This window comes from Erythrolamprus reginae, chromosome 8, assembly GCF_031021105.1.
Source record: "Erythrolamprus reginae isolate rEryReg1 chromosome 8, rEryReg1.hap1, whole genome shotgun sequence".
Classification (NCBI taxonomy): domain Eukaryota; kingdom Metazoa; phylum Chordata; class Lepidosauria; order Squamata; family Dipsadidae; genus Erythrolamprus; species Erythrolamprus reginae.
This window is the reverse complement of record NC_091957.1, coordinates 8947791-8973912: the sequence shown is the minus strand read 5'-3', so window position 1 is coordinate 8973912 and position 26122 is coordinate 8947791. Positions and strand designations below refer to the sequence as shown.

Below are 26122 nucleotides of genomic sequence, written 5' to 3'. Positions count from 1 at the left end.
CCTCTTCCTCCTTTTCTTCTTCTCCTTCTCCTTCTTCTTCTCCTCCTTCTCCTCTTCCTGCTCTTCCTACTTTTTTTCTTCTCCTTCTTCTTCTTCTCCTTCTTCTTCTCCTTCTTCTCCTTCTTCTCCTCCTCTTCCTCCTTTTCTTCTTCTCCTTCTTCTCCTCCTTCTTCTTCTCCTCCTTCTCCTCCTTCTCCTACTCTTCCTCTTTCTCCTCTTCCTCTTCCTCTTCCTCTTCATCATCATCATCATTATTATTATTATTATTATTATTATTATTATTATTATTATTATATTTGTAAGTCGCCCAACTCCTGAGGGACTCTGGGCAGCCTACAAGAAAAACAAGATTACAACAGCATTAAGAACAATTTTAAGCCCATTTAACAAAATCAAACATCTCTTCTCTGGCCAGATTGGAAAGCACCCGATGCAATGGCCACAGGACTACTGGAAGAGCCAGGTCTTTAATGCTTTCTGAAAGCTTTACTCTACCTAATCACAATATTAAATCTGTAACATCAAAAACATCATCAAAAAAGCACAACAAAGAATATTCTTTCTGCGCCAACTCAAGAAGCTCAAACTGTCCAAGGAGCTGCTGATGCAGTTCTATAGAGGAATTATTCTGCACCTCTATAACTGTCTGGTTTGGTTCTGCAACCCAACAAGACTGACACAGATTTCAGAAGAGAATCAGAACTGCAGAAAAAACAATTGCTGCCAATCTGCCTTCCATTGTGGACCTGTATTCTGCACAAGTCAAAAAGAGGGCTGTGAAAATATTTACGGACCCTTCGCATCCTGGACATAAACTGTTTCAACTCCTACCCTCAAAACGTCATTACAGAGCACCGCACACCAAGACAACTAGATACAAGAACAGTTTTTTCCCCAAACGCCATCACTCTTCTCAACAAATATTTCCCTCAACACTGTCAAACTATTTACTAAGTCTGCACTACTATTACTACTAGTTTTTTGTCTCATCATCCCTATTACCCATTTCCTTCCACTTATGACTGTATGACTGTAACTTGTTGCTTGTATCCTTAAGATTTTTATTAATACTGATTGTTTCCTCATTGCTTATTTGACCCCTATGACAATCATTAAGTGTTGCACCACATGAGTCTTGACAAATGTATCTTTTCTTTTATGTACACTGAGAGCATATGCACCAAGACAAATTCCTTGTGTGTCCAATCACAATTCTCTTCTCTTCTCTCTTCTCTCCTCTTCCATTCCATTACATTGTTATTCTATTCTATTCTGTTTTGTTCTGTTCTGTTCTATTCTATTCTATTACATTACATTGTTATTCTATTCTGTTTTGTTCTATTCTATTCTATTACATTACATTACATTGTTATTCTGTTCTACTCTACTCTACTCTACTCTATTTATTCCCCTATCCATTCTATTATATTTTGACTTTAGGAATACATTATTTATCCAATGCTGCCTCCTCCGAAAGCCTAGTTTTGTCCCCTGGGTCTACTGCCATTGAATTCACCCTTTCTCTCCCCTTCTCTCCCTCTGCAGGACTCCACGGAATGGCGCAAGAATGAGAGGGAAAAGGCAGGCAGAGAAGCATGAGCTGGAGGGTCGCTGAGTTCCTGTACTTCCTCTTTATATGGGACCATATCACTGTCCACCCTTCCCATCAGGAGCCTGCCGTGACCAACCAACATGTCTCCAAGGAATTTGACTGGCTTATTTCAGACAGGGGGCCGTTCCACCATTCACGGAGCTACTTATCCTTCGTGGAAAGACATCGTCAGGGATTTACAACCCGGTATAAAATATACAGGTAGGAGGAATGGTGGTGTAACCGTACTCCGCTAGATGGCGACTGGGAGATATTATTGCCTGGTGGAATATGAACTTGGCGGTTTGATGCTTTGGAATGAAAGGTGCACGCCATTCTCATTGGCTTAGGTAGAATATACAATGAGGTCCTTAGTGATTTCTGAGCTTGGTAGTTTTTTTTGCAGACATTTCATTACCAAACCAGGTAACAACATCAGTGCTTAGAAGGGAGTGAGATTTGCAGAGTGAAAAATAAGGAGAATAAAAGGAGAAGGATTATTGGTTCCTTGATGCTCTCTAACCTTGGTAGTTCCAGGAAACACGAAGCAAATTGTCACCCCAGCGATCGACCCTGGTGAGGTTGTAAGTCGAGGACTTAACAGTTCACTTGAATGGTGATGATCGCTCAAGCCACTCCCACCTGATTCACATGGACAGCAAGCCACTCCTACCCAGCCACAAGGCCATCTAGCCACACCCAGAAAATAAGCCACACCCACAGTGTGGCAGTAAAAATTTTGGCTGCCCATTACTGCTCTCTAGGAATTTCCTGGGAGAAAATGGCTGGAAAAGGCGTGGAGAAGCCTCCGTGGGGCCTCTCTAGGAATCCCCTGGGAGGAAACAGGTCCAGAAAAGGTGGGGAGAAGCCTCTGTAGGGCCTCTCTAGGAATCTCCTGGAAGGAAACAGAGCCTCCACCCTCTCTGTGGTTTCCCCAATCGCATGCATTATTTGCTTTTACATTGATTCCTATGGGAAAAATTGCTTCTTCTTACAAACGTTTCTACTTAAGAACCTGGTCACGGGACGAATTAAGTTCGTAAGTAGAGGTACTACGGTACATATGCTATTGATGTGTTGTCTTTTAAGGTACATGCATTGATGTTAGGATGGATGTGGATATAAAAAATTTAAAAAATATATTTGCAAAGAAAAAAGTTGATGAGAACTTGTTACGGTGTACGGCTCAAGAAAATAAAGAGAAAGATGACGGTATAACTGGCTGATTTGCAGAAGATTGGCAAGGATTTCTGAGCCCATTGTTTCACTAATGCAGCAATAAAAACCATCTCTTTTATGCGTGCACATGTGCTACGTTGCTGAAAGAAGAGCAATAAGAGGTAATTAGGAGTTAATGTTGAGGGTTGGAGAGGCTGTGAATTGGGTTGTGTTGCTAGCATTCAAAACAAACTCCGATATTCTCGGGATTCTGTTAGTTCTTAGTGTCTATGTTCCACCTTACTTACAGAATCCATCTGTTTAAGGGAAACCAAACTATACTGCTCAAAAAAAATATATAAAGGGAACGCTTAAACAACAGAATATAACTCTGTTGTGGTTAGCTCTGGCCCAGCTCCTGCCCCATGGACTGTGATGTGGGGGAGACATCCACATGCTGCAGGCCTGTTTTGCCCCCGGTGGAATCTGCTGATGAAGGCTCCTCTGACCAAGAAGACATGAATGACAGGGAGGAGGAGAGTGGGGCAGACAGCTCAGAAGGAGATCAATTATCTAGCTCCTCCTTGGATTCAGAACAAGAGTTAATGATACAGCCACGCATGAGGAGAGCAATGCATAGGCAACAACAACTGAGAGATTATTATCAAAGAAAATGAGGCCACCTGTGGTTGGGTGGGGCTGTGGTAATTAGTGAGGCTGCTATAAAGAGCAGCCTGTGGGTTTGGCCATTGTGGAGGATTATCTGATCGTTGTGACTGCTTTACTGACTTTGACTTTTTGTGTGCTGATTTTTCCCCGCTTTGAAACTAAACCAAAGTGTGTTTCACTTTGTGAAAGAAGAAGGACTGTGAATTACCTCACAGCTGCAAGCTAAGTATTACAGAACTGATAAGGGACTTGTACAAATTACCAGTTTGTTTGGAGACGAGTGCTCTTTGCTATACCAAAAGAGGGCTTGGTTTAAGTGAATTTTCATTATAAAGAACATTGTTTTGAATTTTCAAATGTGTGTGTGTTTGAAATTTGTACCTGTGAAGTTTTGGGAGTATTCTACCAGAGAACCCGACAGAACAAACTCTAAGTAAATCCAACTTCTGTGAAATCAAACTGTCCCCTTAGGAAGCAACACTGATTGACAACGAATTTCATTTTGCTGTCAGCACATTCAACTTTGTACAGGACAAAGTATTCCATGAGAATATTTCATTCCTTCAGATCTAGGATGTGTTCTTTGAGTGTTCCCTTTATTTATTTTTTTGAGTAGTGTATTTATGGAACCATCCCCTGCCGCAGTGACCGATTAGATCCCACAGGGTTGGCTTTCTCTGGGTCCCGTCAACTAAGCAATGTTGGTTGGCATGCCCGTTGGGGAGGGCCTTCTCTGTGGTGGCCCCAGCTCTTTGGAACCAACTACCCCCGAGGTCGTACTGCCCCCACCCTACTGGCTTTCCAGAAAGCCCTGAAAACCTGAGCAGGCCTGGTGTCCATGAGAATTGACACCTTTTAAGCCCAGCTGCAACACGTTTTGATGGGTATGTGTAAGATGGTATGATTGTAGGGTTAAATAAGGTCCAGGAGGGAAGTGTTTTTAATAGGAAAGTGAACACAAGAACAAGGGGACACAATCTGAAGTTAGTTGGGGGAAAGATCAAAAGCAACATGAGAAAATATTATTTTACCGAAAGAGTAGTAGATCCTTGGAACAAACTCCCAGCAGACGTGGTTGGTAAATCCACAGTAACTGAATTTAAACATGCCTGGGATAAACATATATCCATCCTAAGATAAAATACAGAAAATAGTATAAGGGCAGACTAGATGGATCATGAGGTCTTTTTCTGCCGTCAGTCTTCTATGTTTCTATGTTTCTATGTTTCTATGTATGGACTAGCTTTAAGGTTTTTATACTGTTATGAATGTGATACATTGATTTTATACATTTTTATAGTTGTATTGTTGTGAGCCGTCCCTGATTCCTTTGGGATTGAGCGGCATACTAGTCAAATTAAATAAATCAATAAGATAAAATAAATGCCAGGCTGCATGAATAGAGGGATAGAATCAAGGTCGCAGGAAGTGTCAATACCACTTTTTGATGTCTCGGTAAGGCCACACTTGGAATACTGCATTCTGTTTTGGTCGCCACGATGTAAAAAAGATGTGGAAAGTCTAGAGAGTTGCAAAGAAGAGCAACAAAGAAGATAAAACTCCTGGGGGCTAAAACATGAAGAGAAGTATAAAATCCTGCATGAGATAGAAAAGGTGGATAGAGAAAAATTGTTTTCTCTATCACACAATACTAGGACAGGGGGGCCCTCCCTAAAGCTCATCAGTAAGAAAGTGAGGACAAATAAAGGGAAATATTTCTTCACCCAAAAGGTCCTTGGTTTATGGAATTCACTTCCAAAAGAGGTCGTGACAGCTGTCAGCCTGGAGAGCTTCAAGGCAGGATTAGACAGATTCATGGATGCCAAGTGTATCGGTGGTTATTGAAATGGATGTCCATGTGCTGCCCCTATGTTGGTGGAGGCAGGCAGGATTCCCTTAGGTCCCATTTGTTGGGGGTCAATGGAAAGGGAGGGTCTTGCCTTCTCTTTCAGCTCAAGATCCCCATGGACAATTGGTGGGCCACTGTGGGACACAGAATGCTGGACTCGATGGGCTTGGGCCTGATTCAACATGGCTCTTCTTATGATCTTATGTAAGAACAGTTGCAGGAATTGAGTATGTCTAGGCTAGTAAAGAGAAGAGCCCAGGGTGACAATTGGCTCCCGATCAGTTTCCGGATGCAATTCAAAATGTTGGTTATGACCTATAAAGCCCTACATGGCATCGGACAAGATTACTTACGTGACCGCCTTCTGCTACGTGAGCCCTAGTGACTGGTCAGGTCCCACAGAGCCGGCCTTCTCCAGGTCCCGTCAACTAGACAATGTTGCTTGGCTGGGCCTAGGGGAAGAGCCTTCTCTGTGGCGGCCCCGGCCCTCTGGAATCAGCTCTCCCCAGTGATTCGTACTGCCCCTACCCTCCTCACCTTCCATAAGAGTTTGAAGACACACTTGTGCCGACAGGCCTGGGGACACTAACCAGCAGCCCCTGCCTATGAATAAATGCATGTTGAATGGAATGTATGCTGGCGGATTAGAAATGACTGTTTTTAAATTAAATTGGGGTTTTGGATAGCTTGTTTTTAGTTATTACTGGATTTCAGCCTTTTATTTGTTACTTCTAATCTTTCCCCCAACTAACCTCAGACTGTGCCCCCTTGTTCTTGTGTTCACTTTCCTATTGAAAACACTTCCCTCCTGAACCTTATTTAACCCTTTAACAGATTTAAATCCTTCAATCATGTCCCCTGTTTCCCTTCTGTCCTCCAGATTATACAGATTGAGTTCATTAAGTCTTTCCTGATACGTTTTATGCTGAAGACCTTCCACCATTTTTGTAGCTCGTCTTTGGACCCGTTCAATTTGATCCATATCTTTTTGTAGGTGAGGTCTCCAGAACTGAACACAGTATTCCAAATGTGTACAAATATGTTTATCCCAGGCATGTTTACATTCCGTTATTGTGGATTTACCAACCACGTCTGCTGGAAATTTGTTCCAAGCCTCTACTACTCTTTCAGTAAAATAATATCTTCTCACGTTGCTTCTGGACAAGAAGCAATGGGTGGAAACTAATCAAGGAGAGAAGGGGCCTAGAACTAAGGAGAAATTTCCTGAGAGTGAGGACAATCTATCAGTGGAATGGCTTGTCTTCAGAAGTTGTGGGTGCTGTCATCACTGGAGGCTTTCAAGAAGAAACTGGACATCCATTTGTCTGAAATGATCTAAGACTAAACTCTCCTGGAGAATAGACAGTTGGACCAGAAGACCTCGGACACATAGTTACAATGATCCCTAAAATTGAATTTTCTCTTCTTCCTGCATGGAAGCGTTTTGTAGTTTTCTGGAAATCCAAGATAGAATTTCAGAAAGGTAATTCTATCTACTCACGATTTGACTGATTCGATCTTTCAGATGTCATATGGGCGTGCGGCTCCACCGAGATTAGATTCAGTTTGACAAATTGATTAGAACAGTCCATTCAAACTGCCAGGACGCATTGATTTGATTGGAGAAAAGCAGGCACAAGAAGTCCTTCAGATCTTCAAATTGATTTGAAGGCCCCCTGATTGGATCTGATGTAGCAAACCGATCTGGTGATTTTGACCTGAAGATAGGGAGGTTGAGCTAACCTTAGTTCAATATGGGTGAATGGCCCTTAAAGTCAAGCATCGTATCAGTCGGTTATCATCTTGCTACATTTTAAGGTATAATGCTGCACGAATCCCAGCGACCAGTTAGGTCCCACAGAGTGGGTCTTCTCCGAGTCCCGTCAACTAAACAATGCCGCTTCGCGGGATCCAGGAGAAGAGCCTTCTCTGTGGCGGCCCCGGCCCTCTGGAACCAACTCCCCCCAGAGATTAGAATTGCCCCCACCCTACTTGCCTTTCGTAAGCTACTTAAAACCCACCTCTGCCGCCAGGCATGGCGGAATTGAGATACCCTTTCCCCCTAGGCCTTTACAATTTTATGCATGGTATGTCTGTATGTATGTTTGGTTTTATAATAAGGGTTTTTATTGTTATATGCTGTCTTTATTACTGTTGTTAGCCGCCCCGAGTCCACGGAGGGGGGCGGCATACAAATCCAAGAAAATAATAATAATAATAATAATAATAATAATAATAATAATAATAATAATAATAAATGGCGGTATTAGTCAAAAGGAACGAGATGGGAGAATTTAGAGAAATAAAAGAAGCAGTGATGGAAAGCGCTCAGGCAGTAAGAGTCTTAGGCTGAAAGGATGCAACAAAATGGACAATACAAAATTGGTATCGGTAACTGGTCGCTGGGATTCGTGCAGCAGAAGGCGGTCCCGAAGATATTCTGGTCCGGTGCCATGAAGGGCTTTATAGGTCATAACCAACACTTTGAATTGTGACCGGAAACTGATCAGCAACCAATGCAGACTGTGGAGTGTTGGAGTAACATGGGCATATTTGGGAAAGCCTATGATTGCTCTCGCAGCTGCATTCTGCACGACCTGAAGTTTCCGAACACTCTTCAAAGGTAGCCCCATGTAGAGAGCATTACAGTAGTCGATTACAGTAGTCGAGCCTCGAAGTGATGAGGGCATGAGTGACTGTGAGCAGTGACTCCCGGTCCAAATAGGGCCATAACTGGTGCACCAGGCGAACCTGGGCAAATGCCCCTCTCGCCACATCCGAAAGATATTTCTCTAATGTGAGCTGTGGATCGAGGAGGACGCCCAAGTTGCGGACCCTCTCTGAGGGGGTCAATGATTCCCCCCCAGGGTATTTAACATCCTATTAGTGTCCTCTTACACTTCTTTCCAAAAGTTGTGCACTACCCAACATTCCCAAAACATGTGCATAAACACCCCCTTATCTTGACACCCATGCCAACAAGTAGTTCCTTTCTTTTCTCCTCGGTTTCTACAACCAGTTGTTGCTGTAAGAGGGGGGACCCTTTGCATTCCCTCCTTCCTTCCAGCACTTTCCTCCCTTCTGAAGAAAGAAAATGTGGTTTTCAAAATGATTTTCAAAAGGAAGAGACGTCTGACGAAAGGCTCAGAGGTATCGGGCGGTATTGTCGAGTTTAGTGATGCTACGCTGAAATGTGCCTTGTGCGTCTTTTTCCCCTGAGAAAAAGCCCACCTCCCAATTTGTTTTTTTTTTTTTTTAAAAAAAAAGCTTATTCTCAATGTGCTTTAGAATTGCTTTCAAATTTCCACGGGGGATGTTTTTATCGTTGCCTTTATTGCCAAAAGCTTCAGAGAAAGCGGCTGGGTTGTTGGTTTTTTTCACTCAACACTGTTTTTTCCGTCCGTATGAGATATTCTGATTGGCTGTTCACATTGGCCACTTCTAAATCACGATAATAATTATTGCACGGTTAGCCAGTTATTTAGACTGGATCTGTGGTTTTTTCCACTTCTAGAGTCCTTACCAAGGAACTGGACAGAATAATTTCTTTCTTTCTTTCTTTTTTTCTTTCTTTCTTTCTTTCTTTCTTTCTTTCTTTCCTTGTACTTGGACAGGGAATGCCTGAGTCGGTTGTTGGGCCCAACGCCAGGGCCAGTCGCTGAACAGAGTCAATATTCGGTTTGTTTAGCCAGCTTTCCAAAGCCAGTCATGGCTTATGAAAAGATACAGGGTTCTTTGCAATGGACTAATCTGCATTAAGCTTGCTGGTTTAACTTGTTCTTCCTTTCTTTCTTCCTTCTTCCCTTCCTTCTTTCTTTCCTTCCTTCCTTCCTTCTTTTCTCTCTCTTCTTTCTTTCTTTCTTTCTTTCTTCTTTCTTTCTTTCTTCTTCCTTCTTCCCTTCCTTCCTTCTTTTCTTCTTTTCTCTCTTCTTTCTTTCTTTCTTTCTTTCTTCTTTCTTTCTTTCTTTCTTTCTTTCTTCTTTCTTTCTTTCTTCTTTCTTTCCTTCTTTCCTTCCTTCCTTTCTCCTTCCTTCCCTCCCTTCCTCCGTTCCTTTTTTCCTTCCTACTTTCGTCAGACATACGGAGTTCCAGGAACACATTCCTAATTCCAGCAACTTTAATAGTCCTTGGTTGGGTTCTTGGCTGGGTCCTTGGTGAGGAGTTGAATTGTTAAGTTTCCAGCAATCTTACACTGTTAATCTAACCCACAAATAATAATAATTGTATTTATCAATAGCATAGATATATAGAGAGGTTATGTGCCATGGAGGGGACATGGTGGTTTAGTGGCTAAAATGTGAGCTCGTCGATCAGAAAGATCAGCAGTTCAAATCCCTAGCGCTTCATAACAGAGTTCCCATTACTTGCCCCAGTTTTTGCCAACCTAGTAGTTCGAAAGCATGTAAAAATCCAAGTAGAAAAATAGTGAACACCTTTGGTGGGAAGGTAACAGCATTCCGTGCGCCTTAGGCATTTAGTTATGCCGGCCACATGATGACGGAGATGTCTTTGGACAGTGCTGGCTCTTCAGCTTAGAAATGGAGATGAGCACTGCCCCCTAGAGTCAGGAATGACTTGTAACACGTATATGCGAGGGGAGCTTTTACCCTTACCTTTCTATGTGCAATGAAATGTGTTAAAGACTTACCGGTATATGCTTACATATGAGTTAAAGACATTATTATTATTATTCACAGTACAACACAGCAAACGAGATCACTATGCTGGATTTCGTATTTCATCACCAGTCGGGCGCTTCCCAAGCACCTAGGACTGCGTGATGTAGCGGCGAATTATGTTTGCCGATCCCAGTAAAGCGGCCTTTTGCAATTGACAGATGGAGATTTTGTCAATTCCGATGGTTTTCAAATGTCCGCTGAGATCCTTTGGTATTGCACCCAGCGTGCCAAGTACCACTGGGACCATTTTCACTGGCTTATGCCAGAGTCGTTGCAGCTCGATTTTTAGATCTTCGTATTTCACTAATTTCTCTAACTACTTCTCCTCAATTCTGCTGTCTCCTGGGATTGCGATGTTGATGATCCATACTTTCTTTTTGAACTGCTGATCTTTCTGCTGTCCCCTGGGATTGCGATGTCGATGATCCATTATTATTATTATTATTATTATTATTATTATTATTATTATTATTTAGATTTGTTTGCCACCCCTCTCTGAAGACTTGGGGTATCTCACATCATGCAATATAAAACAGTGAATACAAGGGCAAATCTAATTAATTAATTAAAAACTACATGAGCTAAAAACCCGATAGTATATTAAAAATCAATCAAACAAATTAAAATTGAAGTCATACATCACATTTATATACTTATATATGTGTTAAAGACTTATATACCGCTTTACACCTTTCACACCATTTGAATACCTATGACATTGACAAAATTTCTATCCGTTAATTGCATAAAGGAGTTTCCTTGAAACAGCTGGTTGCAAAGGTCTCTTTAACACCAACATCTACCTATCCCAGGTCCTTGGAAAGTGCTTGATTGGTGAATAAAAAGGCCAAATCCAGTTTAAATATCAGATTAACAAGGCGAGTAACCATAATAAGACAAGATTGCCACCAGCCAATTGCAAAATAAATTCTGTTTATATATAGATCAAACAAAGAGAACAGTCATCATGTGCTTTACTGCTCCTAGGTAAGAAGGTGAGGACAAATAAAGGGAAATATTTCTTCACCCAGAGAGTCATTGGTTGATGGAATTCACTTCCAGAAGAGGTCATGACAGCTGTCAGCCTGGATAGCTTCAAGGCAGGATAAGACAGATTCATGGATGCCAAGTGTATCCATGGTGGTGATTGAAACGGATGTCCAAGTGCCGCCTCTATGTTGGTTAAGGCAGGCAGGATTCCCTTGGGTACCATTTGTTGGGGGTCAAGGGAAAGGGAGGGTTTTGCCTTCTTCCTCTGCTCAAAATCCCCATGGACAATTGGTGGGCCACTGGGTGACACAGAATGCTGCACTCAATGGGCTTTGGCCTGATTCAGCATGGCTCTTCTTGTGTTCTTATGAAGAAAACAGCCTTTCTTGCTGAAGTTTTAGTTGGCAGACTAAATAACAGTTAAGGGTGATTTAATTATAATTATAATGAAAGGGTAGGAAGAGACATTCGCGCCCCCCCTCCATTTATGGTTTAAAATTACTTATTTCACAGGATTTTTTTTAAAAAGTCATTTCATGGCACATAACCTCTCTCTCCTCCCAAAATAGAAGGCATTTTTTTTAAGAGCAGATAGAAGATAGTTTACTTAACTCACGGGGGAAAAAGTGGTGTCATGCAAAAATGGCTGTGTTTATTTCCCATTTTAATGGGGGGTGCTCACACGCTAATTTACAGGCTTGGCACGCCAATAAATGGCAATGCTTAGCAGGGTGATTTAATGGAGAGTACACTGGATATGGAGAGAGAGAGATGTTTTCTTGTGGTCGCTTATAAATGTAATTAATACCTACAGGAACCCACCCTACAGGAGCAGATCAAGAGCCATTCTTACCCAGGCTTCAGTTTTAGTTTGCAAGTGGACTGGCTCCCAGCAACTCTGCGCACCCCACAGTTACTGATGAACACCCCTCTCCCTTTCGAACACTGATGATGTTTCCTAGTTGGGTAACGAAATGTCTCCAAGAAAACAACCAAGCTCAGAAAGCACCAAAGAGCCCACAATCCTCCTGCTGCTGCTGCTCCTTCACTTCCTCCTCTTCCCCCTCTGCAAACAATGTGTTGTAAGCCACCCTGAGTCTTCAGAGAGGGGCATTATATAAATCGAAATGAATGAATGAATGAATGAATGAATGAATCCGTCCGTCCGTCCGTCCGTCCTTCCACCCAACCACACATCCATCCATCCATCCATCCATCCATACATACATACATACATACATACATACATACATACATCTATCCATCCACCCATCTATCTATCCATCCATCCATCCACCCATCCATGTATCCATCCATCCATCTATTTATTTATTTATTGGATTTGTATGCCGCCCCTCTCCAGAGACTCGGGGCGGCTAACAGCGACAATAAAACAGTGTACAATAGTAATTTGGTATTGATGATTAAAAATCAATTAATATAAAAACCAAACATACATACATACATACCATGCATAGAATTGTAAAGGCCTAGGGGGAAAGAGGATCTCAATTCCCCCATGCCTGGCGGCAGAGGTGAGTTTTAAGTTGTTTACAAAGGGCAAGGAGGGTGGGGGCAGTTCTAATCTCTGGGGGGAGTTGGTTCCAGAGGGCTGGGGCCGCCACAGAGAAAGCTCTTCCCCTGGGTCCCGCCAGGCGACATTGCTTAGTTGACGGGACCCGGAGAAGATCCACTCTGTGGGACCTAACTGGTCGCTGGGATTCGTGCAGCAGAAGGCGGTCCCTGAGGTAATCTGGTCCGGTGCCATGAAGGGCTTTATAGGTCATAACCAACACTTTGAATTGTGACCGGAAACTGATTGGCAACCAATGCAGACTGCGGAGTGTTGGTGTAACATGGGCATATTTGGGAAAGCCCATGATTGCTCTCGCAGCTGCATTCTGCACGATCTGAAGTTTCCGAACATTTTTCAAAGGTAGCCCCATGTAGAGAGTGTTACAGTAGTCAAGCCTCGAGATGATGAGAGCATGAGTGACCGTGAGCAGCGACTCCCGGTCCAAGTAGGGTCGCAACTATCCATTCATCCATCCATCTATCCATCCACCCATCCTCCTATCCACCCATCCATCTATCCATCCATCCATCTATCCATCCATCCACCCATCCCGCTTGCTCAGGAAGGGGGCTCCCCAACCCAAAGCAATATACTCCTCCTGAAATAATCCAGCACGGTTGACAACTTTTCTTCAATGCAAATCATTGTGCTAAAAAAAACAAAACACAAAATCAGTTGACTCGAAAAGCCTGGAGATTTTACAGAAGGGGTTTTGTGATGGGGGGGGGAGGAGGAGAAGAGAAGTTGCACGAGGAACAGCCTTGCTTCCCCGATAAGCTTCATTTATTCAGCCTCTTCAGCTCGCTGCTCCGGCATCCAATCCTCCCTTCCCACCGAGACTTCCCTTCTCCCCTTTTCTTTAAGCTCCCTTCAGCCTGTTTGAAACCAGGAAAGCTTTCTTCCGTCGCCCGCCTGCTGTTACATCCAATTGCTAATTTGCATACCGTGCTTGTGGTTTTATTTTTTTTTCGCTGTGGCAATTTCCCTGGAGCTCTCATTGAGAGGGAACATGGACATGACACATTAGAATTGTGTCGTTTCCACTGGAAAGCCTCCGAGATAAACCTTAGCGTCAAAGCTACGTGATTAGAATAAAGCCAGGCGCGAGATTCTTCCTCCTCCCCACCACCACTGGAGTCTTGGAGACAGAAGGGACTTTGTGAAACTGGAGGGAAGAGGGCTTCGGGTTTCTCTTAAAGTTTGGCCCCTGTGTCTACGACAGCTTTGCCACCACGTCCGTCGAGCTGAGGACGGTTGTCGCTCTCTGTTTGTGCCTGGACTGCCTGGTGCTCCTTCAGAAGCGAGGATGGATACCATGGTCATTTTAAGAATCGTTTGGTGGGGCCCGGGGGAAGAGCCTTCTCTGTAGCGGCCCCGGCCCTCTGGAACCAACTCCCCCCGGAGATTAGAATTGCCCCCACCCTCCTCGCCTTTCGTAAGCTCCTTAAAACCCACCTCTGCCATCAGGCACGGGGGAACTGAGATATTCTTTCCCCCTAGGCCTTTACAATTTATGCATGGTATGTTTGTTTGTTTTACAATAAGGGTTTTTTAGTTGTTTTAGTATTGGATTTACATGCTGTTTTTTATTACTGTTGTTAGCTGCCCCGATTCTACGGAGAGGGGCAGCATGCAAATCCAATAAATAAATAAAATAAATAAATAAGAATGAATTATTCTTCCTATATTATTCGCCTTCTGCCACATGAGCCTCAGTGACCAGTCAGGTCGTCGACTAGACAATGTCGCTTGGCGGAGCCTAGGGGAAGAGCCTTCTCTGTGGTGGCTCCAGCCCTCTGAATTCAGCTCCACCCCAGAGATTCCTACCACATCTACACTCCTTGCCTTGCATATGAATTTGAAGATGCACTTGTGCCGACAGGCTTGGGGACACTAATCATCAGTATGTTGAATGGAAAATATGCTGGTAGATTGAATGTGACTGTTTTTAGATTAAATTGAGGGTTTAGACTGCTTGTTTTTAGTTCTGTTGAATTTCAGAAGCGTGTTTTTTCACTTTTTTGTAAGCCGCCCCGAGTCCTCGGAGAGGGACGAGATAAAAATCAAACAGATAGATAGATAGATAGATAGATAGATAGATAGATAGATAGATAGATAGATAGATAGATCTAGGGAGGTGGAGATAGAGAGGGAGGGAGAGAGAGGAGAGAGAGAGAGAGAGATAGATAGATAGATAGATAGATAGATAGATAGATAGATAGATAGATAGATAGATAGATAGATCTAGGGAGGTAGAGATAAAAAGGGAGGGAGAGAGAGAGGAGAGAGAGAGGGGGGTAGAGATAGATAGATAGATAGATAGATAGATAGATAGATAGATAGATAGATAGATAGATAGATAGATAGATAGATAGATCTAGGGAGGTAGAGATAGAGAGGGAGGGAGGGAGAGAGGAGAGAGAGAGAGAGGGGTAGATAGATAGATAGATAGATAGATAGATAGATAGATAGATAGATAGATAGATAGATAGATAGATCTAGGGAGGTAGAGATAGAGAGGGAGGGAGAGAGAGAGGAGAGAGAGAGGGGGGGTAGAGATAGATAGATAGATAGATAGATAGATAGAGAGATAGAGAGATAGATAGATAGAGAGAGAGAGAGAGAGAGAGAGGGTGCCATTTGTGCCAACCTAGCGGTGCATTTGTTTATTTGATTCAGAGCAGTTCTTGAGAGCATCAAAATAGAGCTGAAAGGGACCTTGGAGGTCTTCTAGTCCAACCCCTTGCTCTAGCAGGAGATCCTATACCAGTGGTGGTGAACCTATGGCACAGGTGGTACATGGAACCATATATTGCCCTAGTTCAGCTCCAACGTGCATGTGTGTGCCAGCCAGCTGATAGATAGAAAGGCAGGCAGGCAGATTCTACTTAAATGGATTCGAGTGTCCCAATTGAATGAGTATCGACTCCCTTGAAAACCGAAAAGAGATATTTTGGGAAACCTGCATCCATATCAAATTACCTTCCAGGCACTAGAATCAGTGCAGGAGCTCAGAAATGCTAAAGCTGCAATACTTCTTTGCAAACCCAGTGTCTTCCTTTCTATTACCCAAGCTATTTTGCAAGGAGAGGCAAAGGAAGGAGGAGAACCTTATTAGAAGGCTTAAATAAGGTTCAGGAGGGAAGTGTTTTTAATAGGAGAGTGAACCCAAGAACAAGGGGGCACAATATGAGGTTAGTTGGGGGAAAGATCAAAAGCAACGTGAGAAAATATTATTTTACTGAAAGAGTAGTAGATCCTTGGAACAAACTTCCAGCAGACGTGGTAGATAAATCCACAGGAACTGAATTGAAACATGCCTGGGATAAACATCGATCCATCCTAAGATAAAATACAGGAAATAGTATAAGGGCAGACTAGATGGACCAGGAATGTCCCAACGCTGGAAGTTTTTAAGAAGATGTTGGATAACCATCTGTCTGAAGTAGTGCAGGGTTTCCTGCCTAAGCAGGGGGTTGGACTAGAAGACCTCCAAGGTCCCTTCCAAGGCTGTTGTTGTTGTTGTTTTTGTTGTTGTTATAAAATAATAGTCTACGGAGAGCGGCGGCATACAAATTTAATAAATAAAAATAAATAAATATTATTATTATTATTATTATTATTATTATTATTATCACCATCATCATCATCATCATCATCATCATCATCATCATCATTATTATTAATAATAATTTATCTGCTGAACAAAACTCCTCATTGGCAACAGGAAGGACAATGGGCCAGTAAAACACTCTGCTAGCTCCATTCAGTTGCTCCAACTCCACCCCGAAAGGTATTATGAAGCATGACACCAAGCGGGTTTTTTTTCTAGAGACACTTTCCATATTGTTCTTCTCCATCGGCAAAACCACCTTAGTGTCATCCTCATTCATTTTCCCGCTCTATATTTTCGCACTGCAGTGTGTTAGCAGACACTCGTTCTGCCCGTGCCAATAGATTTCATCACACTAGCAATGAATTTCAGGTCCCTCTGATGTTCCAGAGAAAAACCTCGCTGGATTCCTTGCATAATACATCACTAGGAATATGAGATGGTGCTTTCATGCGAACTGCATTGTGGGTGGTGAGGAGACAAAGGCCACCGGGGGTTGGCTGGCGAGATAGTCCATACAAGACAAAAGCAGCATGCTTGAAATCTTAAGTGAACAAAAAACATATGGAAAAACAGAATAGTGTGTCAGGATGTGTGGCACTATTCCTTTTTGCGAACTAGATGTAGTTACTTGGTGGGTCTCAATTCCCCATCGTCCGTTCATTTGCTCACAAGGCATGGAATTATGTCACATTAGAAGTCACCAACCAGAGGCAAGAATAGAAACAATGGTTGGAAACTAGCCAAGGAGAGAAGAAACCTAGAATTAAGGAGAAAATCCATAACAGTGAGAACAATAAAGCCCTTCATGGCACTGGGTCAGATTATCTCAGGGACCGCCTTCTGTCGCACGAATCCCAGCGACCAGTTAGGTCCCATAGAATGGGCCTTCTCCGGGTCCCGTCAACTAAACAATATCAGTTGGCGGGGCCCAGGGGAAGAGCCTTCTCTGTGGTGGCCCCGGCCCTCTGGAACCAACTCCCCCCATAGATTAGAAGAGCCCCCACCCTCCTTGCCTTTCGTTAGCTGCTTAAAACCCACCTCTGCCGTCAGGCATGGGGGAACTAAGATAATCTTTCCCCCTAGGCTTCTACAATTTCTGCATGGTATGTTTGTATGTATGATTGGTTTTATAACAAGGGTTTTTAGCTGTTTTTAGTATTGGATTTTTACATTCTGTTTTTGTCACTGCTGTTAGCCGCCCCGAGGGGTGGCATACAAATCCAATAAATAAATGAATGAATGAATGAACGGTAGGGAAAGCAAGTAGGATGCTTGGCTGCATAGCTAGAGTTATAACAAGCAGGAAGAGGGAGATTATGATCCCGCTATATAGAATGCTGGTGAGACCACATTTGGAATACTGTGTCCAGTTCTGGAGACCTCAACTACAAAAAGATATTGACAAAATAGAACGGGTCCAAAGACGGGCTACAAGAATGGTGGAAGGTCTTAAGCATAAAACGTATCAGGAAAGACTTAATGAACTCAATCTGTATAGTCTGGAGGACAGAAGGAAAAGGGGGGACAGGATCAAAACATTTAAATATGTTAAAGGGTTAAATAAGGTCCAGGAGGGAAGTGTTTTTAATAGGAAAGTGAACGCAAGAACAAGGGGACACAATCTGAAGTTAGTTGGGGGAAAGGTCAAAAGCAACATGAGAAAATATTATTTTACTGAAAGAGTAGTAGATCCTTGGAACAAACTTCCAGCAGACGTGGTAGATAAATCCACAGTAACTGAATTTAAACATGCCTGGGATAAACATAGATCCATCCTAAGATAAAATACAGAAAATAGTATAAGGGCAGACTAGATGGACCATGAGGTCTTTTTCTGCCGTCAGACTTCTATGTTTCTATGTTTTTAATGAATAAATGAATAAATGAATAAATAAAAAAAATAAATTACCGTATTTTTCAGAATATAAGATGCACTGGAGTATAAGACGCACCTTAGTTTTGGGGGAGGAAAATAGTATTGCAGACTTAGTAAATAGTTTGACAGTGTTGAGGGAATTATTTGTTTAGCAGAGTGCTGGCATTCAGGAAAAAACTGTTCTTGTGTCTAATTGTCTTGGTGTGCAGTGCTCTGTATCAACATTTAGAGGGTAGGAGTTGAAACAGTTTATGGGACCCAAGGGAACCCTGCCTGCCTCAACCAACAGAGGCGGCACATGGACACTTGGTATCCATGAATCTGTCTAATCCTGCTTATCAAGGCTGACAGCTATCACAACCTCTTCTGGAAGTGAATTCCATCAACCAAGGACCCTCTGGGTGAAGAAATGTTTCCCTTTATTTGTCCTCACTTTCTTACCTATGAGGTTTAGGGAGGGCCCCCTTGTCCTAGTATAGTGTGGTAGAGAAAATGATTTTTCTCTATCCACTTTTCCTATGCCATGCATGATTTTATACACTTCGATCAAGTAGTCACCATTGTGCCTACCGTCTGTATTATTATTATTATTATTATTATTATTATTATTATTATTATTATTATTATTATGCATGCGTGGGTACCCACACCCATAATTCAATGCCTTGGGAGGGCAAAAACAACCCCCTGGAGGCCCTCTGGCGGATGGAAATGGCCTGTTTTCCAACTTCTGGTGGGCCCAGTAGGCTCATGTTTCACCCTCCCCAGGCTCCAAAGGCTCACTGGAGTCAGGGAGGGTAAAAACGCTCTCCCCATCCCCTCTGGAGGCTCTTTGGAAGCCAAAAATCAGTTGGCCAGCACACACATGCATGTTGGAGCTGAGATAGGGCAATGGCTCGCGTGCCAGCAGATATCACTGCCTTAGAACATCCTCAATATGCAAAGAAGGTTTGTCAAGATAATTAATTCAGGCTCCTAATGAGAGATAGGAAGATTTTCTTTCCTGTGCAATTTCCTATCTCGACCCGATAAGCGTAGCACGGATTTGCTAATCTTGGCTAGAATATGCGGGTGGAGAGACCATGACTTGTCCCCAAGGGGAGGAAAGCCAAGAGAACAGAACAGTTGAACCAACAGAGAGAAATATAATGTAAATATAAATACACTGCTCAAAAAAAACATAAAGGGAACACTCAAAAGAACACAACCTAGATCTGAATGAAAGGAATATTCTCATTGAATTCTTTGTTCTGTACAAAGTTGATAAGCAATCAGGAATCAATCAATATTAATGAAAATCTTAAGAATGCAAGCAACAAGTTGCAGTTATGCAGTAGTCCCTCGCTACACCGCGCTTCACCTACTGCGGCTTCACTTCATCGCGGGTTTCTGAGGAAGTCGATCGGCAGATTTAAACAGCCCGTCGAACTTGATCGGCAGGTTTTTCAAAAAAAAAAATATATCTAAAACTGTAAATACTGTATTTAAATACTGTATCTAAAATAAATACTGTGTGGGAAGGGTTTATAAACACTTAAAACAATGAAAACTTACCAAACAATTACAATATAAATGCTTAAATAAGTACTATCAGTCGATAAATTCCCCATCGCGGATGTCACCTACCGCGGTCAGGTCTGGAACGTAACACCAGCGATAGGTGAGGGACTACTGTATAGTCATATGTTGGAGGAAATGAGTGATAGGAATGATGAGAAAAAACTAGTAGTATTGCAGGCTTAGTAAATAGTTTGACAGTGTTGGGGGAATTATTTGTTTAGCAGAGTGATGGGATTTGGGAAAAAACTGTTCTTGTGTCTAATTGTCTTGGTGTGTAGTGCTCTCTACCGACATTTTGAGGGTAGGAGTTGAAACAGTTTGTGTCCAGTATGTGAGGGGTCAGTAAATATTTTCGCAGCCCTCTTTTTGACTCGTGCAGTATACAGGTCCTCAACGGAAGGCAGGTTAGCAGCAATTGTTTTTTCTGCTGTTCTGATTCTCCTCTGAAGTCCGTGTCGGTCTTGTTGGGTTGCAGAAACAAACCAGACAGATATAGAGGTGCACATGACAGATGTGTGGATGTAAAGTCATAAATCCCATGATCCGAATTTGGATGTAGGGAAACTGGCATGAACTTGTGTCGGTTGCAGTGTCCATGGGTCAAGCGATCCTCTTTTTGCAACTTTTGGACCAGCAAAGTCAATGGGGAAGCTGGGTTTGCTTAACAACCGCATTGCTAACCTAGCAACTACAGTGCTTCGCTGAACGACTGGGGCAAGAACATTCGTAAAATGGGGCAAAATTGATTAGCAACAGAAATGTTGGGCTCAATGGTGGTCCTAAGCTGAGACATACATGTACTGTCTCCTAACTAAATTTGCAATCTTCCCTAATCTTTGTGTTTCCACTTAGGGTTGTCCCAAAATTTCCCTGCCATCCTAGCTAGGATGCGTGGAGACTAATATTGCTCTACATCAGTGGTTCTCAACCTGGTGGTCAGAACTCCTTTGGGGGTCAAAGGACCATTTCACAGGGGTCCCCTAAGACCATGGGAAAAGACAACTTTCCCATGGTGCTAGGAACTAAAGCTTCTATTCTGGCACTTTGGAACATATTTTTACAATCTGACCAATCAGGCGTTTACAGTGGAGGTGTCCCTCTGACCTTACGGCCAATAGAATTAAAGCTCTGTTGGGAGAATTGGTGCTAGACTTATGCTTGGGGGTCACCACAACATAAATAAATGTATTAAGGGGTCTGTTCTGTCGGGGTCTCTGGTAGACTCCTCCCAAAAATTCACAGGTACAAATTTCAGACACACACACGTTTGAAAATTTTCAAAACAATGTACTTTGTAAGGAAAATTCACTTAACCTAAGCCCTCTTTTGGTATAGCAAAGAGCACTCGTCTCCAAACAAACTGGTAATTTGTACAAGTCCCTTATCAGTTCTGTGATACTTAGCTTGCAGCTGTGAAGCAATTCACAGTCCTTCTTTCACAAAGTGAAACACACTTTGCTCTGGGTTAGTTTCAAAGCGGGGGGAAAAGCAGCACACAAAAGGTCAAAGTCAGTAAAGCAGTCACGAAACACAACGATCAGATAATCCTCCTCAATGGCCAAACCCACAGGCTGCCATTTATAGCAGACTTACTAATTACCACAGCCCCACCCAACCACAGGTGGCCTCATTTTCTTTGATAATAATCTCTCAGTTGTTGTTGCCTATGCATCGCTCTCCGCATGCGTGGCTGTATCATTAACTCTTGTTCTGAATCCAAGGAGGAGAGAGATAATTGATCTCCTTCTGAGCTGTCTGCCACACTTTCCTCCTCCCTGTCACTCATGTCTTTTTGGTCAGAGGAGCCTTCATCAGCAGATTCCACCGGGGGCAAAACAGGCCTGCAGCATGTGGATGTCTCCCCCACATCCACAGTCCTTGGGGCAGGAGCTGGGCAAGAGCTAACCACAACAGGGTCATGGCATTATAAAGGTTGAGAACCACTGCTCTAGATTGCCTATGTGATGCAGGGGTGGACAGCAGGCAAGATAGGGTGGAACGCAGTTCCACCGGCGGAAATGAAGATGCGTGTGCAGCTCCAGCTGATCGGCGGCTGTCACTTCCTGGATTACTGGTCTCGATTCGGCTCTCCATTTTTTCCCTCCTGCTGCTGCTGCGTCTGGGCTCTTTGCTTTTTTCCTCTTTCCTCCTTCCTGGTCTTGGACAAGCTTCCCTCTCTCCTGCCCGGCTTCCCTCCAGCCTCACGCGGCCACCTCCCGCCTGAGATGTAAGAAGAAGGCGTGGGTGGAAGCGGCGCTGACAGCACCGTTCACCTAGCTAACCAGCCTGAGGCAGGGGGCGACCCAAGAAGAAGACTACGGGAAACACAAGGCAAATTGTCACCCCAGCAAGCGACACTGGTAAGGTTGTAAGTCGAGGACTTAACAGTTCACTTGAACGATGATGATCGTTCAAGCCACTCCCACCTGGTCACATGGCCGGCAAGCCATTCCTACCTGGCCACATGACCATTAAGCCACACCCACAAAATAAGCCACACCCACAGTGTGGCAGTAAAATTTTTGGCTGCCCATTACTGCGTGATAGTGAAACTATGGCACGGGTGCCACAGGTGGCAAGGGAAGCCATATGTGCCAGCACATGAGCCGTTGACCTAGCTCAGCTCCATGTTCGCCTGGTGCACCAGTTGCGGCCCTATTTGGACCAGGAGTCACTGCTCACAGTCACTCATGCCCTCATCACCTCGAGGTTCGACTACTGTAACCCTCTCTATATGGGGCTACCTTTGAAAAGTGTTCGGAAACTTCAGATCATGCAGAATGCAGCTGCGAGAGCAGTCATGGGCTTCCCAAGGTATGCCCATGTTACACCAACACTCCACAGTCTGCATTGGTTGCCGATCAATTTCCGGTCACAATTCAAAGTGTTGGTTATGACCTATAAAGCCCTTCATGGCATCGGACCAGAATATCTCCGAGACCGCCTTCTGCTGCACGAATCCCAGCGACCGATTAGGTTCCACAGAGTGGGCCTTCTCCAGGTCCCATCAACTAAACAATGTCGGTTGGCGGGCCCCAGGGGAAGAGCCTTCTCTGTGGTGGCCCCAATTCTTTGGAACCAGCTCCCCCCAGAGATTAGAACTGTCCTTACCCTCCTTGCCTTTCGTAAACTCCTCAAAACCCACCTTTGTCGTCAGGCATGGGGGAACTGAGATATCTCCCCCGGGCCTATACAATTTATGTATGGTATGTTTGTAAGTATGTCTGCTTAATAATGGGTTTTTTAAAAAAATATTTTAAATTGTAAATTATTAGATTTGTTATGAACTGTTTTATTGTGTTGTGAGCCGCCCCGAGTCTACGGAGAGGGGCGGCATACAAATCTAATAAGTAATAATAATAATAATAATAATAATAATAATAATAATAATAATATGCATGTGTGTGCCGGCCATCTGATTTTTGGCTCGCACAGATGTTCTGGGAGGGCGTTTTTGGCTTACAGAGAGTCTCCTGGGGGATGGGAGACGGCATTCTTACCTTCCCTTGGCTCCAGGGAAGCCTTGGAGACTGGGGAGGGCAAAAAACGAGCCTACTGAACCCACCAGAAGTTGGAAAACAGGCCATTTCCAACCTCCAGAGGGCCTCCGGGGGGCAGAAGGGGCATTGAATTATGGGTGTGGGAACTCATGCATGTGCAATAGCAGGCGTGCACGCTCTTTCGGCACCCAAGGGAAAAAAAAGGTTTGGCCTAAAACCACAAGGCCCGTTTGGGGAAAGGCGGCTATAATGGTTATTCCTGGAGACAGACCTTTCTCAGCAGACGGATCTGCAGCAGACAGAAAGGCACCAGCCGAAAGGTGAAATCAATTAAGAGTTCTCTTGATTTTTACTTAAGATGTTTATCCCCTGCACTTCATCCTGAAGGAACTTTCAAGTAATGCAAGTTCCAGTATCTGTCATATTTTTATATATATATATATATATGAGAGGGGGGAAGGAGAGGGAGAGGAGGAGGAGGAAGAAGAAGAAGAGGAGGAGGAGGAGGAAGAGGAGGAGGAGAAAAAAGAAAAAGAGGAGGAGGAGAAAGAGAGAAGGAGGAAGAAAGGACGGAGAGGAGGAGGAGAGGAGACAGTGACAGAGGAAGGAAGGAAGGAAGGAAGGAAGGAAGGAAGGAAGGAAGGAAGGAAGGAAGGAAGGAAGGAAGGAAGGAAGGACAGGTTCAACCAGCAAGCTTAATGCACATTCGTCCATTGTAAAGAACTATCCCTGTAGCTTTTCATAAACCATACTTGGCATTGGAAAGCTGGCTAAACAAACACAATAACAACTGTATGGGCCTTGGTGCTGAACAACCTTGATGGGCTTCTTGCAAATGTTTCATTAGCCAACTTGGTAACATCAACAGTACTAGAAGGGAATGGGGGTTACAAAGGAGGAGGAGGAGGAGGAAGGTTTAGAACTAAGACGCCTTAAACAAGATCTAAGTATTGCCCACAAGATCAGATGCTGCAATGTCCTGCCTGTCGGCGACTACTTCAGCTTCAACCACAACAACACAAGAGCACACCACAGATTTAAACTTAATATTAAACGCTCCAAACTTGACTGTAAAAAATATGACTTCAGTAACCGAGTTGTCGAAGTGTGAAATTCATTACCGGACTCCATAGTGTCATCCCCAAACCCCCAACAATTTACCCTTAGATTATCTATGGTTGATCTATCCAGATTCCTAAGAGGGGCGAGTACAAGTGCACTAGAGTGCCTTCTGTCCCCTGTCCTATTGCTCTCCTATATCTCCTATACCTTTCTTCCATTCCTATATCTCTTCTTCTATTCTTTCATTGATATGTTCTATTACTATATCTTCTTTTCTATTGTTTCTTAGATATATTTTACTATGAGTATCTCCTCTATAACCTTCATCATGTATTTTACTATGTGTATATAGATATATACCCACTAAAACCCTCATTGTGTATTGGACTAACTAACTAACTAACTAACTAACTAACTAACTAACTAACTAACTAACTAACTAAATAAATAAATAAACAAACAAACAAACAAACAAACAAATAAATAAATAAATAAAATAAAATAAAAATAAGGGCCCCAGGGTCCTTGATGGTCCTTGAGCTTGGTTGTCTCCTTGCAGACATTTCATGACCTAACTAGATAACTCTATCAGTGCTGGAAGGGAGGAAAAAAGAAGAAGGAAAAGGCAGACAAATTAGGCAGACATTGGGTCTTAATATTTCGGGGTTTGCTATTGTGCAATTTTTCATGGAATTGAGTTGCCCCAAGCAATCCAGATCAAAGCAATAAAATAAAGCATATCCTAATCTCTTTGAACTATTTGGGATCTCCTGCTTCAGTTTCTGTTTAGCTCCCAAAGTTCAGCCAAGCCTCATTTGATAATTGATATTTTTTTAGGGGTGGGTGGGTGGAATTTATGTGGACCCATTTTCTGACGATCAATGAAATTATTGAGTGACCAGCTTTCTTATTAATGCTTCCAACATTTGCACCTATCAATTGCTTGGAGGTTTATCCCTTCGCAGAGCGTACGTTTTACAATGATGTAAATATTAAGATTAAATTACTCTCCCCTTCGTCCAAATGAGGGATATTACTCGTAGAGGTGGTTCATCCACACATTTGGGCTTAGAAGCTGTTTGGTCGAACTCTCTGGTAGAATCCTCCCAAAAATGCACAGATACAATTTCAGACACACACACGTTTGAAAATTCAAAACAATGTTCTTTATAATGAAAATTCACTTAAACCAAGCCCTCTTTTTGGGATAGCAAAGAGCACTTGTCTCCAAACAAACTGGTAATTTGTACAAGTCCCTTATCAGTTCTGTGATACCTAGCTTGCAGCTGTAAGGCAATTCACAGTCCTTCTTTTTCATAAAGTGAAACACACTTTGCCCTGGTTTAGTTTCAAAGCGGGGGGAAAAATCAGCACACAAAAGGTCCAAGTCAGTAAATCAGTCACGAAACACAAGGATCAGATAATCCTCCACAATGGCCAAACCCACAGGCTGCTCTTTATAGCAGCCTCACTAATTACCACAGCCCCACCCAACCACAGGTGGCCTCATTTTCTTTGATAATAATATCTCAGTTGTTGTTGCCTATGCATCGCTCTCCGCATGCGTGGCTGTATCATTAACTCTTGTTCTGAATCCAAGGAGGAGCTAGATAATTCATCTCCTTCTGAGCTTTCTGCCACACTCTCCTCCTCCCTGTCATTCATGTCTTCTTGGTCAGAGGAGCCTTCATCAGCAGATTCCACCGGGGGCAAAACAGGCCTGCAGCATGTGGATGTCTCCCCCACATCCACAGTCCTTGGGGCAGGAGCAGGGCCAGAGCTAACCACAACAGAAGCCATGTGGCAGTGCTCAAGGTTGGTTTCCCATAGGTTCTGCTTCTTGGAACTCCACTCTGAATCACCGGTTTGCCATAAAATGTTGACAGAAAGTGTTAGAATTGCAAGGGAGTTAGTCATGGCGGTTGGGCAAATCTTTAGAGGATTGGAAGCTGAACAGACAGAAGCAGGCATCAGATCATAGCACAAAAATAGCCCA

The 26122-nt window shown here is 43.2% G+C and overlaps 1 protein-coding gene across 1 annotated transcript in view; it reads left to right on the top strand.

Annotated features, from left to right (window-relative positions):
* Window positions 1-26122, top strand: part of BRINP1 (BMP/retinoic acid inducible neural specific 1) — a 108471-nt gene that overhangs the window by 36174 nt on the left and 46175 nt on the right. Inside the window, exon 2 of the mRNA XM_070758740.1 lies at window positions 1546-1813. Coding sequence (XP_070614841.1) covers window positions 1596-1813 — 218 coding nt within the window. The 5' untranslated portion in view covers window positions 1546-1595. The remainder of the gene's footprint in view (window positions 1-1545; window positions 1814-26122) is intronic.